Here is a 16,205-nt window from a genome sequence, read left to right as displayed (position 1 = left end):
TCAACATACTCACTTTTTTTTTTTACCTCAGAGAAGGAATTTGTGTGTGTGTGTGTGTGTGTAGAATGAGAACGTGATCGTCTGTGGTGTAGAAAGGATGGGTGTGGCAGGCTGACTGACCATTCTTTCATCTCTCTCTTGCATAATAACACCTGGCCCAGTGAGCATATGATTTCTCCTTCGGCAGAGTTTGACCCTGTAATTGGTGGTGAAGTGTGTCCACAAGCCTGTCACAAATGTGTCTGTGTGATAATCCAGAGGGAACTGCTTCCTGCCTTGATAGCTATAGACAGGAAGTTTCAGTGTTACAATCTCTTCATACTGTAGGTTCACAAAAGAAAGGAGGATTGGTGTTTTTATTAAGGAGGCATGATGGACAGATGTTTTTAAGATCTATATTTGCCTTGTTTTGGGTTTATACCAGTGCTTTTCTGAGCCACTGATTTTGCTTTAGGGATGCATTAATTCTGATCAAAATAATAAAATTTTGACAAATATCATGATTGGGTTTATAAATGCAATCAGGGCTAGGTGATATATTGAATATGAATACCTTCCTTATCCTATTTTTTGTGAGCATGAGCGTGTTAAGTCAGAGATGCTGTGGTGTGTTCACACCGAACGCGAATAGAGCGTCAAATACGCGTCTATCGCGTCTAGTTAGACGCTTGAACATTCGCTCGAGTTCAAATTTTTCAACTTGCGCGGAAGACATTCGCGTCAAACGCGTCGCCCAATTCGCGTCATTCGCAACGCCCGGCGCGAATGATGCGTCTATTCGCGTCTTTGCATTGACTTTGTATGTAATCTACTCGCGCAAATAATTCAATTCGCGTTCGGTGTGAACACACCCTTATTGAAACTTCAATGGAAAAGTTACTAATATAGTTGCTAATTTTGCATGAGAAAGTCTGCATTTTCATTATTTAAAATAAAACGACGGAGCACCTGTTACAGCTTTTAAAAACGCGAGACGCGGGCAGTGGAATGGGGTAAAAACGCAAGGTCTAGTTTTTTAAAAGTTGAACTGATTTTAGATTGTAGAACTCTCGAGACGCTGCAAAAGATGCGTGTTGACATAGAAAAACAATTGAAAAGTAGTGCGTTGGAATGGAAAAACAAGTTCTGTGTGAACGGCTCTTAAAATCCAACAACGTAACCAGCACTAAAATTCCTGAACGCGGAGTGATACACGCGCTGAAACTGGTAAAATATCAGCGCTCCTGGAAGGCCTCTCGTCCAATCAGTTTCGAGGACCGTAATTAATTGTCAAATAAAATGAACAGTCTTTGATTTCTGGGTGCTTGTTGACTGCTTGTTAATTTGCTGAAAAAACATATAAATGGATTTAACATTACTACTCCGAAAATGTTGCACAACTTGCCTTTGAAAAAAGGCATGCAATAAATGTTCTCTCTGCTTTATTCGCAGGGCGTCATTGATTCTGCATGAGGTTAGATTGTGGCCGGAGCGAAATGAAATGAGTGGCTAACGACTGACCTCTTCCGCTGCACCACCACCACCACCAGCAACCTGTAGCATCTAACCAGTGCCTCTTCACCAGCCTGATACACAAACGCACCCACATACACACAATTACCTAACAGAACACCATCAGACTGTAAGTTTGCCCAGCTTCATTCATTTCTGGTTGATTAATGCTTAATAACAGACCGTTTTTCCAGCTTGTTTTGCAATGTGATGACCTGCAAATATATACACCCTCTCTTCCTTCCTTCTTTCTGATATTAAAAAATGACACCACAGCATACAGAAGAGAAAGCCATCTGTTTGCACCATATACTTTGTGTGTTGAATATACACAAATATAGGCATAACTGTATTTAGGTTACAGGAAGCATTATCCTAGAGCTGCAAACTGAATTCTGTATCACTACTGTACATCTGTAGTCATGTATATACACGTCATGCTCGTGGTCAGGGGAAGGCTAAGCTTTCCCCAGCCTTACACACACTCCGCTTGTTTATTACAGTAATGAGAATATAATGAAAATCATTGAAAATAATGAGAATTACATAAAATCTCAAAAGTAAAATGGATGCATTACAGTAATGAGAATTTAGGGGTGGGGGATGAGGAACGTGCTTAATTGTCATGAAAATAATGGCATGATACTAACAAATGATTGTGGTCCTAAAATATGCTTCATTTTCTTTTTGCAAAATATTAATTCTTTTGATTTCAGAGTTGAATATGTTTGCTTATCAGCATTGTTGTGCTCCCTACAGACACACACACACTTGTCTAACTGCCATCGAATTGTCTGCCAGTTCTGTTTCTTAAAAGGATACCCTTGTGAAAAATAAGAACACTTTAGCATACTTTCAAAAAGAGTACTTGTTATGGAAATAATATACTTTAAATGAATATATTTACATGCAAACTGAAGGTAATGTTTTAGGACATGTAACTGAATGTTAATTGCACTTTATTGAACATGCATTATAGTTTAAATTTATATTAAATGAGATGAAATTTCTCATGAAATGAAATTTTAAGTACATTAAATTTCTAAATTACTTCGGCTATCTTTGAAATATGTTTAAAGTATAACGCTTAATGTACTGACAAGCATTTATGGTAAACCAAAATATACTTTAGTTTAATGTAATTTCTATTGAAACTTGCACATGCAATTTAGTTTCTAATTTTCTAAAATATATTAACTTTAAATGTAATATCAAAAAAACACACTACAGTTCAAAGTATATGAGCTTTAGTATGTTAGTCAACACATCAAAATAAGTCTACTTCTTTAAAGCACCACAAAGATTATTCAAACATAATTATTTAATTGAACTTCTTTAAAGTAAAGCCTTTCATTTGAAATTATTACAAAGTGCGCTTTTTAAAAGTGTCTTGAGAAACTCACTTTAAGAAGTTGCCTTTTATTTAATTAATATTATATTATCTGCAAGGACCGGTTTTAAATATACTATTAAGATATGAAGGTCCTGTCCTGTCCCAAATGGCACTTTTCATATGCACTTACAATGTCGCACAACTGTGGACTTACAATGGCCTCCATGTGTGTGTGATCGTGGATCCCACTAGACCATAGGGCGTCCCATGGGTCATTTAAGGTGTCAGAGGGGTGCTCGCGAGCGCTCCCTTTGCGGTCGATATGCAGCAGACGTCTTCCTGACAGTCAAAGTGGCTTTACGCCACGAAAGAGCAGATTCTTAAGAAGACTGCAAGTATTTAGGGTGCTATTTGGAACAGGGCCATAGTTAAGCGCACTTCTTTTTCACAAGGGATCGTGTAGAAATGTCCTGTGTTATGAACTAACCAAAACATCCTAGGAACAAAACAAAAAAATCCCCTTTTTGTCCCCATAACGTTCTGTTGGGAACACCTGAACAACATACACACACACACACACACACATAAAGGATTTTAAAAAAGGTTTAACATTTTACAGAAACGTGTCTAGACACACAAGTACATGGTGTTTCTGCTGTCTAATAGAACACTTTGCATCGATAACCTTCAAAAATGATGCTTGCTTGCAGTGTCATCCTTTAAGTCTCAAAGGTTGCATGTTGTTTGCTATGAATCCTAAATGAATGGTCTGTTCTGCTAACCTGTCTTTTCACATCCTTTTTCACCACACTAACTAACATTTAAATGCTCTTGAAACCATATGAGTAGATAAATGACATTTCAGTGTTTTCTTGGGAATAGTAAACACTGCTATTTTAAAGTTTGCTATTGTAATGAGCTAAGGGAGTGTAGACTTTTATCCCCGTTGTTATTGAATCACGGGAGCGAACATGTTGTTCATGTTTAAAGTACACTGCCGTTCAAAAGTTTGGGATCGGTAAGATCTTTAATGTCCCCCCCCCCCCCCCCCCCCCCCCCCCCCCAAAAATGTCTTGCTGACCCCAAACTTTTGAATGATGGTGTATAATGTTAATAAAAGCTTTCTATTTCGGAGAAATACAGTTCTTTTGAACTTTCTATTCGTAAAAGAATCAAGAAATTGTACATAACTGTTTTCGACATTGATAATAATTATAATAAACGTTTCTTGGGAAGCAAATCAGCATATTAGAATGATTTCTGAAGGATCATGTGACACTGAAGACTGGAGTAATGATGCTGAAAATACAGCTTTGATCACAGGAATAAATTACTTTTAAAAATATAATCAAATAGAACGTTTCAAATCAAATAAACGCAGCCTTGGTGAGCATAATAAGAGTGAGCAAACTTTTGAACGGCAGTGTAGATGTTCAAAATAGATGTATACATCATGCTACTCAATCCTCATTCCTTATAGAGAAGACTTCAGTCCACATATGCATCAGTGGAAAACATGATACATTGCATATACATTCCTGTGTGGTTAAAATAACTCAGCTCTGTCTCTGACATGTAACCCTCACACACACACGTTCATACACAGTCTGATTCATGCACTTTAAACTTCACAAAATACATAATACAGCTGTTTATGAGTACTAATAATACTGAAAATAACATTAAACAATAACATATAAGTCTTCGTGGAGCCAAAATGACAATGTGTAACACTGAGAAGTGCTCAGAGAGGAATCCACGTGGAAATGAGTGAGAGAAATCTGAAAAGGAGCAAACAGTGTGTGCTTTCAACTTTCGTTGTGTGAGTTTCTGTAAGGTGACGTTTTGCAAAGGGAGCTAATGTCACTACTGTCCACAGCGAACACGATTGATATTCAAAAGTGTTTAAACTCTTCTGGGCATTTTTTAGGAGGTTTCAAAGCCTTCTGCTGAAAAAGGGCGCAGCACCTCATAGAAAGTAGACATTTTGTGTTCTCTCCAAAAGTGTTTGAATATACAGACGTGTGCTTGCAAATGCGGACCAGCATTGATGTAAGCTTCAGAGAAGTCTGAAAATAATTCATTGCATGATTAACGATCCCATGGACCCATCATAGCTTGATTGATTTGATTTACTTCATTTTTGATTTCAAATGTAACGCAAAAGCGAAACACATGCTGCATGTGCAGACGAGTGCTGGCCAGTTCACACACTAGCTCAAGACTGCCCTCTGTCTGTGAAAAGACAAGCTTTTTTAGGTCACTGTTTTCCAGCCACTTTTCATAAATAATGTCTCCGGTGTGCTAATTTGTGATAGTTTAATGCTGTTCGGTAGGATTTACTCAAATGGCCTGGCATTGCCATCTGTTATGTTGTCAAGAGCAACATTGATTATTCAGTGTGTTTTTCAAGATTGTTGCTATTAGGCTAAAGCAGGGGTTTCAAACCTGCACTGCACATTTTGTGTGGCTCCCTCATCTAATATGCCTCATCTAACTCATCAGCACATTAAAGACTACCAGACCTGTAGTGTGTGTGTCAGAGACAGGCATGTGTCCGAAATCGCCCCTTAATAGGGCACTATTTCAGGGAACAGCCATTTGTAGTGGCGTCTGAAACCATAGTGGACATTATGGAGTGCACTCATTCAATCCCATAATGCACCGCAATAACGAGTGTACAACCTATGTTAACTCAACGGCTAGAGAATACCCATAATGCACCGTGAGGGTCGCTCTGAATGAATTTCCACGACTTGCCAGAAGATTTCGCAGCTGAATCAACCATCCGCTGGTCCAATGTGGCCACAGCGTAATATCATCCAGGAATAAATTCATTTTTAATTGATTATTAAATTAAGGTTTATACATAGTTTCCATGTCAGAGTTCAAGATCAATCTTTTCATTACTGGAGCTGCCAGTTTGCTAAGTTTCAAAATGATTATTAAACAGCAAGCACAAACTTTACAAATGCGGTGCACTCAGTGTCTGAATTCGCTCATTCACTCTTTCAAGTGGACTAATAGGGAATGGCGACTGAGGGTATAGGTTGGCGAATGAGCCATAGGGTGCATCTTTTTTCTTGTTTGTGCATCCTTGTTTCCTTTCCTCGCGTCTCAGCTCCACCCGACATAGGATGCGAGGGAAGGATGAAAGGAAAGAAAATGAGGACGGAGGAATCGAAGGAAAGCTCATTTGTATATTGTAATTTTCTTGATCACTCGATCACTTAAAAGTGTCATCAGCTGCGCTCAAGGATCTTATGGAAGCCAGGGAAACTTTGAGGCCTACGTGACTATGGAAAATCTTGAAGGTCACACGTACTGTATGCTATACTGTATATCTTATCTCATCTCACTGAGAGTACACAGAATGGTACACAGTGGAGAAAACATTCATCAGTCATTAGTCAAACTGCTCTATTCTGTGTACATGTAATGTACACTTTCCTGATCAGTGGGATTACATTTTCTTTTTTTAATAGTTGGTTTATTACTTTAAGCAGAAGTAAGAAGGTTTGAAAACTAAACAAATGGGATGGGATAAACCCTGGGAAATAACCCAGATGCATGCTTATTGGGTAATAGACGATAACAGAAATGGTATTTATTTGTAACAGGATAGTGAGATGATCAGCTGGCATCTCGGCTTTGTTGGTTTGTCCTATATTGTCTAATCTTTTGGCATCTGGAACTTCTTGACTTCCAGAGATTTTTTGCTAAGAGGGAAAAGACTTCATTATTCCACTCGTTACTCGCCTTCTCGCGGTGCAATTAGAGAATCGAGAGGTTCAAGATGACTAACTTTGATCTGTTTCCGGGTCACAGGCTGGTGGAGCGAGGGAATTTTAATATTGAGAAGCACTCATGCAACATGTCCTTCCAGGACAGGTTTGAAAACTCCTGGGCTAAAGGATAAATGTTTATCATTTAATATCATCGTAGCTTTACATCTAATGTGTGATGCCCTGATCTAGATGTATACATTTTAGATTTAGAAATTAGTTCTAGGTATTGTAGAATTATAGTGCTTTACTGGCTAAAGGCCCGTTCACACAAAGGACGATAACTATAAAGTCAACATAGATCTAAAATTCGTTCTAAATATAAAAGAATAGCAGAGTCCACAACACAACTATAAAAAATAACAGCACAGAGAAATGATATCATTGGAATCACTTTCAGAACAAATTTTTTTCCAGCTGATGAACGATAAAAACATTGATTATCGGTCTTGGTGTGAATGGGCCTTAAGGGTTAACAATTGCATTTCATTTTCTGTCTTTAGGATAACATGATATTTTGTTTTTTCAGTGTTGGATTATGGTATTTTTTGTAACACTTTATTTTTACTTAAATATAATACTTGAAAAATAACATGGACTTGGATTTCAACATTAACATTTTAGGCTACAATGTATATTATGTAAGCCGAGGGATATGCAGTAGTCACTATTTGTTTTAATTTGCCTTCATTAGTTCAAATATTTAAATAGTTTTGTTGTGTGACAATACTAAAAGTACAAATATTCCATGCAATTATATTCCATGCATCAATTCCATGCACTATATTAGTATTACTTGTGAAACTGCATCCATAATTTAAGCAAACAATTAGAAAAATTCTATTTTGACACATTGTTTCCAATAGTTAGTCTAATGCTGCATCCATGCGAATAAGTAAAGCTTTAAAGAGATAGTTCACTCAAAAAGGAAAATTTGAGAGCATTGCATTGTGGGATATTGTTTGAATGTTTGGAATGGAATACTAGCTTACTACTTATTGAATACTGAACACTGTATATTAACTACTGAGTTCTAAAAAGAGTAAGTGAAACAGTAGGTATTATTCCTCAATAAATGTTATGCTGCTTGATAATCACATGACCTCACTATATTTGTCAGATGACCCCATTACATTAGCAAGTGGTGTCCAATTACTTAACCCTGATAATTTTGTATTATAAATCCATGTGTGGATGGATGGCGGAGGTTTCGATCCTGCTCCTTGAGTACCATTTTCCGGCACAGTTTAGCTCCAGCCTGTTTCAACATTAATATGTATATATATATATTGCAAGCCTACATTTAATAATCACATGTAAAATATACTACCACACTTCTCTTACTCTTGCTGCAGTGTATAGTACTGGGGTGTACAGTAGTGTAGCTCTTAAATAAATGCTTAGAATGTCATTTTTCACAGCACATCAACAGGACATTGTTCTAAAATAACAGAGACTGTGATACTCTCTGCTGTTTGCTACATTCTTACAAAACAAGATGACCCATGACCATTTTGTCCATAAGGTAGAGACAGAAAATGAATACACATTCTACAGAAAATATGTCAATGAACAAAAGCAATTAAAGGCCATACACATTCCATAAGATTATGCAAGATTGAAGCACATGACTGTGGTTATCAATGGTTTATTTATTGGTCATTATTAAGGCAATTAAATTACAGCCCTAAAGCAATGGCAATCTCTATCTATGCATTTCACAGTCTAAGCTTTGTCTTCTTGATTTTCTAAAATAGCGTGCGTGGAAAGTTCCAGGGACACTCCTTCTGTTATCTGTTATATCATCATAAATCTAGCATTTCTATTATTTTGTGTTTTCTTAAATCATTATATTAAATAGATTTTCCACCTCACTCTTAACTTTTTGAAAAAGATCCTTCAGGTTGCAAACATCCCAATTCAACATCATTGATGCAGGAAAAGTTTAGTATTTGATGTGATTTTTAGTTTTAAGTATTTGATTTTGTACAAATACTGTAGGAATCCATTTTGAACATACAGTGACACCCACATATTGTACATCAACAAAAAGTTCACATTTTTTATTTTAAAATTTCATTTGAAATTCATACATTTAGCTTCCAGTAGCTGACATTGTAAGTGTAGCTTACAGTACATATTTTTCAGAAAATTAAAATTCATGTCAAGTTATCTATAAAGCCCTTTTTTCAATACAGATTGTTTCAAAGCAGTTTTACAATGATAACAGGAAAATGATTCGAAAAAGAGTTCATTTCGGCTGTACAACATCTCTAAAAGAAAATAGTGTCATTGTTCAGCTGAAGTCAGTTCAGTGTTGATTCAGTTCCGTTGTAAAGATCGTCAATTATTACATTAGTTAATTTCATCTATAATGATGATCTCATCGCCAGTGTCAGTGCAGTCAAATCAACATAATATTGCTGGATATGTGATTGATCTGGGTTGTGTTTGTGTTTGTGTCTGCCACACAGGTGACATCAGGTGCAAGGGGATGACCGAACGCATTCACCACATTAATCTCCACAACTTTAGCAATTCTGTACTTGAGACCCTCAATGAGCAGCGAAACCGCGGGCACTTCTGTGACGTGACTGTTCGGATCCATGGTAGCATGCTGCGAGCTCACCGTTGTGTGCTGGCTGCAGGCAGCCCCTTCTTTCAGGACAAGCTGCTCCTGGGCTACAGTGACATCGAGATCCCCTCTGTGGTTTCTGTACAGTCCGTCCAGAAACTGATTGACTTCATGTACAGCGGTGTGCTGCGGGTCTCCCAGTCCGAGGCCCTGCAGATCCTCACAGCTGCCAGCATACTTCAGATCAAGACCGTTATCGACGAGTGCACCCGCATTGTTTCACAGAATGTTGGCATTGGTGGATCTGGCAGCTTTTCCGTCGTCCCAGGGGACTCGGGGCAGGAGACGCCACGGGGAACTCCTGAGTCTGGCACGTCCGGTCCCAGTAGTGATGCCGAATCAGGCTACATGCAAACATCTCACCAGAGCCTTGACCGCGTTTATTCCTCGCTTTACTCCAGCTGTTCTGGGTTGGGCCTGCAAAATGGTACCCGTGGAAATCGCTCCCACTATGCCGGTGCCGCGGTGACGGCCAGCTACGACTCGCCCCTTCAACTACAGCAGAAGGAGGGAGGGCAGGACCCTGCCTGGATCACACGCATCCACGAGCGCTCGCAACAGATGGAGCGCTTTCTGGTCACGTCGGAGACTACGCACTGCCGCAAACAGCCTCGTCCTGTGAGGCTCCACACTGGGGATATTCACATCAAGCAGGAACAAGGGGACGAGTACAATTGCTACGGGCTTGTGGACTGTCGCGTGGACAGCGAGCAGCTGGAGTGCATCGAAAGCGAGCCCAAAGGCGAGAGCTTTGACTCCGGCGTCAGCTCTTCCATTGGCACGGAAACGGATTCCGTCGAACAGCCTTTCTTGTCTGGGTTTGGTCGAGACAATTGTCTGAATAAAGTCCAGCAAGGTGAGCGGGGAACCCCTGTGCAGATCGAGGTCAACGATTCATCTCCCGAGCAGACCCAAGAAGCGGTTGAAGAGGGTAGTGGAAACGGTCCTTCTCAAGAGAGCGCTGAGCTTGGAATCCATCAGCCGCCTCAAGCAAACCTCGCAGCCTCCCAGTCGATGCCAGGCGGGCCATACCTGCGGCCAGGTGAGCCACTTACCAGCAACCTGCGCATGCCCCTCACCTTGACCAGCAACTCCCAGGTAATGGGAACGGCAGGCAACACTTACTTGCCTACACTCTTTGCAACCCAGTCAGCCAGCGACAACAAGCCTTTCCTCTTCAGTCTGCCCCAGTCCATTGGGAATCAGCAGCCCCAGTTTGTGGCAGTGCCCTCTCCCAGCATGCCTCCGTACCCCAGTGGACTGACGGTGCCACCCGGTGGAGGTCAACAGCAAGGTGGTGCGGCGGGGGGGCAGCATGGGGAAAAGAAGCCCTACGCGTGCACTCTTTGTTGTAAGACCTTTACTGCCAAACAAAACTTCGTCAAGCACATGTTTGTGCACACTGGTGAGTACCCTTGGCCTTCATCTCTGTATTATGTATGTAGTTACGTTTTATTATATCTAAATTGCTTTTACAGAAAAGCTCATCTGAAACAATTAAGGTAAGCTTTTGATTCGAAATGGATAATTGGTAGCAATTATTAACTTCTCTGTGAATCATCCTTGCTGACTGTTCTCTGTGGATTAGGTATTATGTTATAAGTTTATTTTTTAGCAGTTTGACTAGCAATCATTAGGACCTCAAAGATATTGATATGATTCTTCAGTTTTTGGGCTTTCAGACACAGCTCAATAGAACCAGAATATGCATCATTTATGAAAAGTGTATTTTTCAAGCCTGAATGCCAGAAATCGAGTAACTGTTCAGTCAGTGCATAGCTTAAGGTAGCAAGGCATAGCAAATGTGTTGAGTTCCTTTCCCCTCACTTTGGAAACCGCAAGTGAGATTTTTGCTGTTATAAAATGCATACGGTACAAGTGGTCGTGCGAGTGACTAGCCACTTAAAACCTAAGAGCAAAAGAGGACTGTGATTAACACATATCAGCAGCCTATTAACTATAATTTACATTAATAGTTAACCGTTTTTAAGCAAATACCTTATCCTGTTCTGTACCCTCTCGAGGCATGACAAGCCATGAGACCAAAATGATTTTTTTATCATGTGTGCCAAAAGGCCTTTCTTGTGTATACTTAAAATATTAGGATAACTACCATAGTCAATAATTAAAGTTTTTACTTAATGAACACAGAATTACCAGATCAATCTTTGACTTTGACTCTATGAGATACATCCTTAATAGCTGTTTTCCCTTAGGCAAAGTCTAAGCTTTACACCGAATATACTCACGCTATTTGCCAAATGCATGCTAGTTCAAGTTTCCTCATTGTATGTATACTGTATATATATATAGGTGTGATCTTTTCCCAGGAAAAAGTCTGCGCCTGTGTTTTGACATGCCACCGAATAATTGACATTTTGGGAAGGTGCTTTTTTTTTTTTCAAACCAACTTTCAAGTACATCCTTGACTCTTTCCCCGGCAGCGTTTTAGAATGGGTGGGTAAAATCTGACGTTCTACATTCGCTATGTTGTCATGGGATAGTAAAGTGTCCATCATATGCACACTTCAGAATCTCGCCAGAAGTAGTAGATCATCCGGGTGCTTTTTGCCTACTCTTTTATGAGTACTGTGATTTTGGACATACTTCTTTTGTCACATACTGTTTTTCGCTTCCTATATAGTAGGGAATTCGGATGCAGCCCTGGGTTAGTCAGATCTTATTCTTCGCTTGTTTTTGGATCCGGAGAGGCTGTACTATTCAGTAGATGCGTAACAGCGCCCCCTACCGTATAACAGTGAAAACACGGATTGCCAGAATAACTATTCTTTTGCAAATAGTATTGCAAACAATTATTCTGAACCTTTGTCTTGAGCCATATCAGTTGTGAAGCAGCAGCAGAACAAACTGGTCTCACACAGTAAAGTACCCAGCTCTCAAAAGTGCATTCAGTATGGCAATGTTGAGTTAAGTAAGATAATTAAATTTGACGCTGTGAACTCCTGAAGTAGATTACTATGCAATAATGATCTGTCTTCGGGACTAAATGTAGTCTCTGTGTAATCTTATATGTTTATTTAAAAAAAAAAAAATCAGACTTTGATCCCTTATGCTGCCATAATCACATGAGCTTTTATCTAATAGTATAGCACAAAAGATATTTTACAATAACACCAGGTGTTATTGCCTGTCAGCTCAAAGATTGTGGCTGCCAAGAACATAAATATGTAAATAAATGTTAATATTATATGGCCTTTCAATGGAAATGATATAGCTTCTGTATACTGCAGTTTCCAATATTTTTAAGTATAATAAAAATTGACACTAAGTTACTGTAATTGACACCAAAATTTACTGAAACTGATTTTTCATTTCAGAAAGGAACAGCAATATACATTTACTTTTATCGCATAGTTCTTTATTTTTTTTCTACCATATTTTTTAAAATCACTTTTCTTGTTTTATAATGTTAATATATGTTCTGTAAAGTTATGGCACAGATCTACACCAGTTTGTTCCAGCTGACCAACATACATAATAAAATTACAAAACACAGTTGCAGTTATTTCTAATTAATTAGGCTATTAATGCTCATAATAACAGTATTTTTCAAATGTTCAATCTTCATTGAAATACCATGTAGAAATGACTGCCCTACAAACTTAATGTGATTTCTGATGGTAATAATGACCATGAAAAATGTCCAAACTTTTTCCAGTTCAATCTAATTTAAATGAAAACATTTTGAGTCACGGTCTATTAATTAAATTATACTATTAACATGCAGTTCATACACAATGACTTTTCAAATACTCTTTTGTGATAAACATATTTTCAGATTTTGATCGTCAATACCATCATCAAATCAATATTCATTTTAATTACACGAGGTAACACCGCACCTAGACCGTAACACTTTACTTAAAGCCTTCATGTATAATGCATTATAAAGGTTTTCATAATAATAATCTTTTCATAAATAATTGTAACCAAAGTTAAAATGCATTGTAATATTTTGCTTGTTACATCTGAAATTGGTTGTTTGGTTTGTCATGTGTTTTAATGCATTTTACTTTCTAAAGGTGTGTTCAATGAATAGATAAGTATTATAAGGTGCATTACAAGGGATAATTAATAAAGGTTTTAAGTTAAGTGTTTCCTAAACGCTTTATGCAACTTTAGATTAGTTATGTAGACATCACTGGTGCAAAAAAAAAAAAAAGTTCTCGATGAGAAGAGGAACATGTATGAAATTTTAATGCAGCTTAAAAATGTTGGCTGTGCTGAGCTTTCAGATTTCAAAATTTTACATTACTGTTGCTAAGCAACCACGGCACTAATTAATTCCATAATTAAGATTAATAAATTTAGCAGCATTAGTAACCTGCATGCGAAGTTCAACTTATCAGCAAAAGTTACGGATGTTTTAAAAAGCAAGAATGACAGGAACAATCATATTTTAAATTTGTACTTTCTTTGTCAACAATTAAATTTTGCCATTTAGAATATATGCACAGAGAATTTCATGTCAAAAAAATTTCAAGTCATTTGATAACGGTTTCTGCAAGAGTGCTTTAGTGAATGGTTCCTTTCTAATAATGAGTCTGTGCTCTGTGCTCTTGCAGGTGAGAAGCCGCACCAGTGCAGCATCTGCTGGCGTTCGTTCTCGCTGAAGGATTATCTTATCAAACACATGGTTACACATACAGGAGTCCGAGCGTACCAGTGCAGCATCTGCAACAAACGCTTCACCCAGAAGAGCTCCCTCAACGTCCACATGCGCTTGCACCGCGGAGAGAAGTCCTACGAGTGCTACATCTGCAAGAAGAAGTTCTCCCACAAGACCCTGCTGGAGCGCCACATGGCCCTGCACAGCACCGGGACCGGGGTCTCCGTGGTCTCCGGGGTCTCCGGGGTCTCCGGGGTCAGTGCCACAGGAAGCGTCGGAGGCCCCGTGTCCATCCCAGTCCCGATGGCCGTTCCCGAGCCGGGAGCGGGAGTGGTGGCCCTGGCCATGCCGGTGGGAGGGGGCGGAGCCGGGGGCGGAGTCGTGAGCACCGGAGTGGGCGTGGCTGCGGAAGCAAGCTGCCAGGAGGGGACCACCTACATGTGCTCCGTGTGCCCTGTCAAGTTTGACCAAATCGAGCACTTCAATGACCACATGCGCAAGCATGTCTCCGACGGATAAGTACAAACTTACGTAAACATGAAAAAGAATGAAATGATAAAGAAAACGGCACTAGATTTTTTTTTTCTTTCTTATATTGGGGCATGAAGAGTAATGAGTATAGACACTGGCACATTAAGTTTTCTAGAAAAAAAAGAAGCGTTTAATTTCTTTTCTTTCTTTTTTTCTTTTCTTTTGTCCTTGCTATTCTTAAAGAATAAAAAAAAAGATGGTGGCCTTAAGGCTGTGTAGTTGGATAATGATCCACTGGCTGGATCCATACTACTGGCCTCTAAATGTATGCTTTCCTTAAATACTGATTTATGTGTTGAACACTACCGAAAGGCCTGCGAAAGAACACACAAGAAAAAAAAATTCACATGCTCGCACACACACACACTCTGGCATACGCAAACACAAATACACATACCCATGCATGCACTTACACGCACAAACTACTTATACACACTTATATATGGTAGAGGTATTTTGTACGTATGTGTATTTGTGCATGTGAGCGTGCGTGTGCACAAAAATAAACATTGCAGTGAATTTTTTAAACTTGTAGATCTTTTCCCATGTAGACCGTATTGGACACTATAAGCGTCCAAGCTTACTGTGGTATAGATTATTAAAAAAAAAAAACTTTGAAAAAAAAACAAACATTTGGCTCTAGATTCATTCTAAAATATTGATGGTCACATGTTTGCCTTTTTACATGCGATAAGAACAGGAGAGTTGTTCAATTTGACACTGGGTTTTTATTTATTATTATGGCATTGAGGGATTATGATGTTGATGTTGTCAAGGTACAAGCCAGTTTTACTAACTGTACTAAAATGGGAATTTTCGAGTGGCTTGACGGATGAATGGATGATTATTACGATTATGACATTTTTTTTCCTTTTCTCCCGCCACACTTTTTTAATGGTTCAGGTCAAGTTTACAAAACAAACAAACAAAAAAAAAGTTTATCGATGACAGTATTCGAGCAAAAACTTTGAATGCCGTTAATAATTTCAAATTCGTTTCGCATACACTGCCACTAAGAAGACGACTGTTAGTTGACCTCTTGTTCCGCTTCAAAACGAAATGTGATATAAAGTTTTTCATTTGCTCCATGGTTCTGGTTTTTTATTTTTGAAGGAGGGGGGAAAAAAAGGCAGATATTAGTATGCAAACATGCCCAGAATCCAAGTTAATTGCTGCTCCTCACATGCTCACTTTGAGACTGTTATCAGCTGTAGAATCCACAACGTTATGTGGATATTTCTCGAATTATTAGTAGTTCTCAGTGAACATGGGAAACGTTAAGCTATTTGGAGCCACGGGCTAGATTAGATCAAAAGTGAACTGGACAGAAATAACCTCCTAAATGCGTAAAAATGGTGTATTTCCTGTTAGCGGTGACTACTGTGACTCAGTTGTTTGGGCCGGTGGGGTGACTAAAATGCACTACTCCTGTTCCTTAAGCCCCACCTGGTGGCTCAAACAGCCGTCCTTGTTTTTTGCCTGATTGGAAATACAAGAGAGAAAGGGAAGGGTATAGGCAACAGAAAAAGAAACATCTACTGAACCACAATAAAACAAACACGGTCATTCTTCTTTAATATACCACAGCTCTCCAAACAATAAGAAACATTCCCAGTTTTACCGATATCTAGACATTGTGTGTGTACTTCGGAAGTGAGTTCAGAAGGTTGTATTTTTTGGTGTTACGTCACTCGGAAGCTCTGTGTTCATATTTGGCTTTGTTATACACGTATTTTATGGATATAAAAGACTCATTTGCCGTGCAACTGCAATCAGGCAATTTTTGCTCACTTATCTGAG

At 38.9% G+C, this 16,205-nt stretch overlaps 1 protein-coding gene across 3 annotated transcripts in view; it reads left to right on the top strand.

The window, feature by feature from the left end:
• The window catches only part of zbtb20 (zinc finger and BTB domain containing 20), a 62,729-nt gene extending 46,792 nt beyond the window's left edge, over positions 1-15,937 (top strand). For all 3 annotated transcript variants that reach the window (XM_056247384.1, XM_056247385.1, XM_056247386.1), the window contains exons 2-4: positions 1,432-1,621; positions 9,084-10,649; positions 13,831-15,937. In XM_056247384.1, coding sequence (XP_056103359.1) covers positions 9,104-10,649; positions 13,831-14,393 — 2,109 coding nt within the window. In that variant the 5' untranslated portion in view covers positions 1,432-1,621; positions 9,084-9,103 and the 3' untranslated portion in view covers positions 14,394-15,937. The remainder of the gene's footprint in view (positions 1-1,431; positions 1,622-9,083; positions 10,650-13,830) is intronic.
• The last annotated feature ends 268 nt before the right edge of the window (positions 15,938-16,205 follow it).

This window comes from Rhinichthys klamathensis, unplaced genomic scaffold (assembly GCF_029890125.1).
Source record: "Rhinichthys klamathensis goyatoka isolate OS25496 unplaced genomic scaffold, OSU_Roscu_1.1 h1tg000046l_1, whole genome shotgun sequence".
In the NCBI taxonomy this organism is placed as follows: Eukaryota; Metazoa; Chordata; class Actinopteri; order Cypriniformes; family Leuciscidae; genus Rhinichthys; species Rhinichthys klamathensis.
This window is presented reverse-complemented; position numbering and strand designations above follow the sequence as displayed.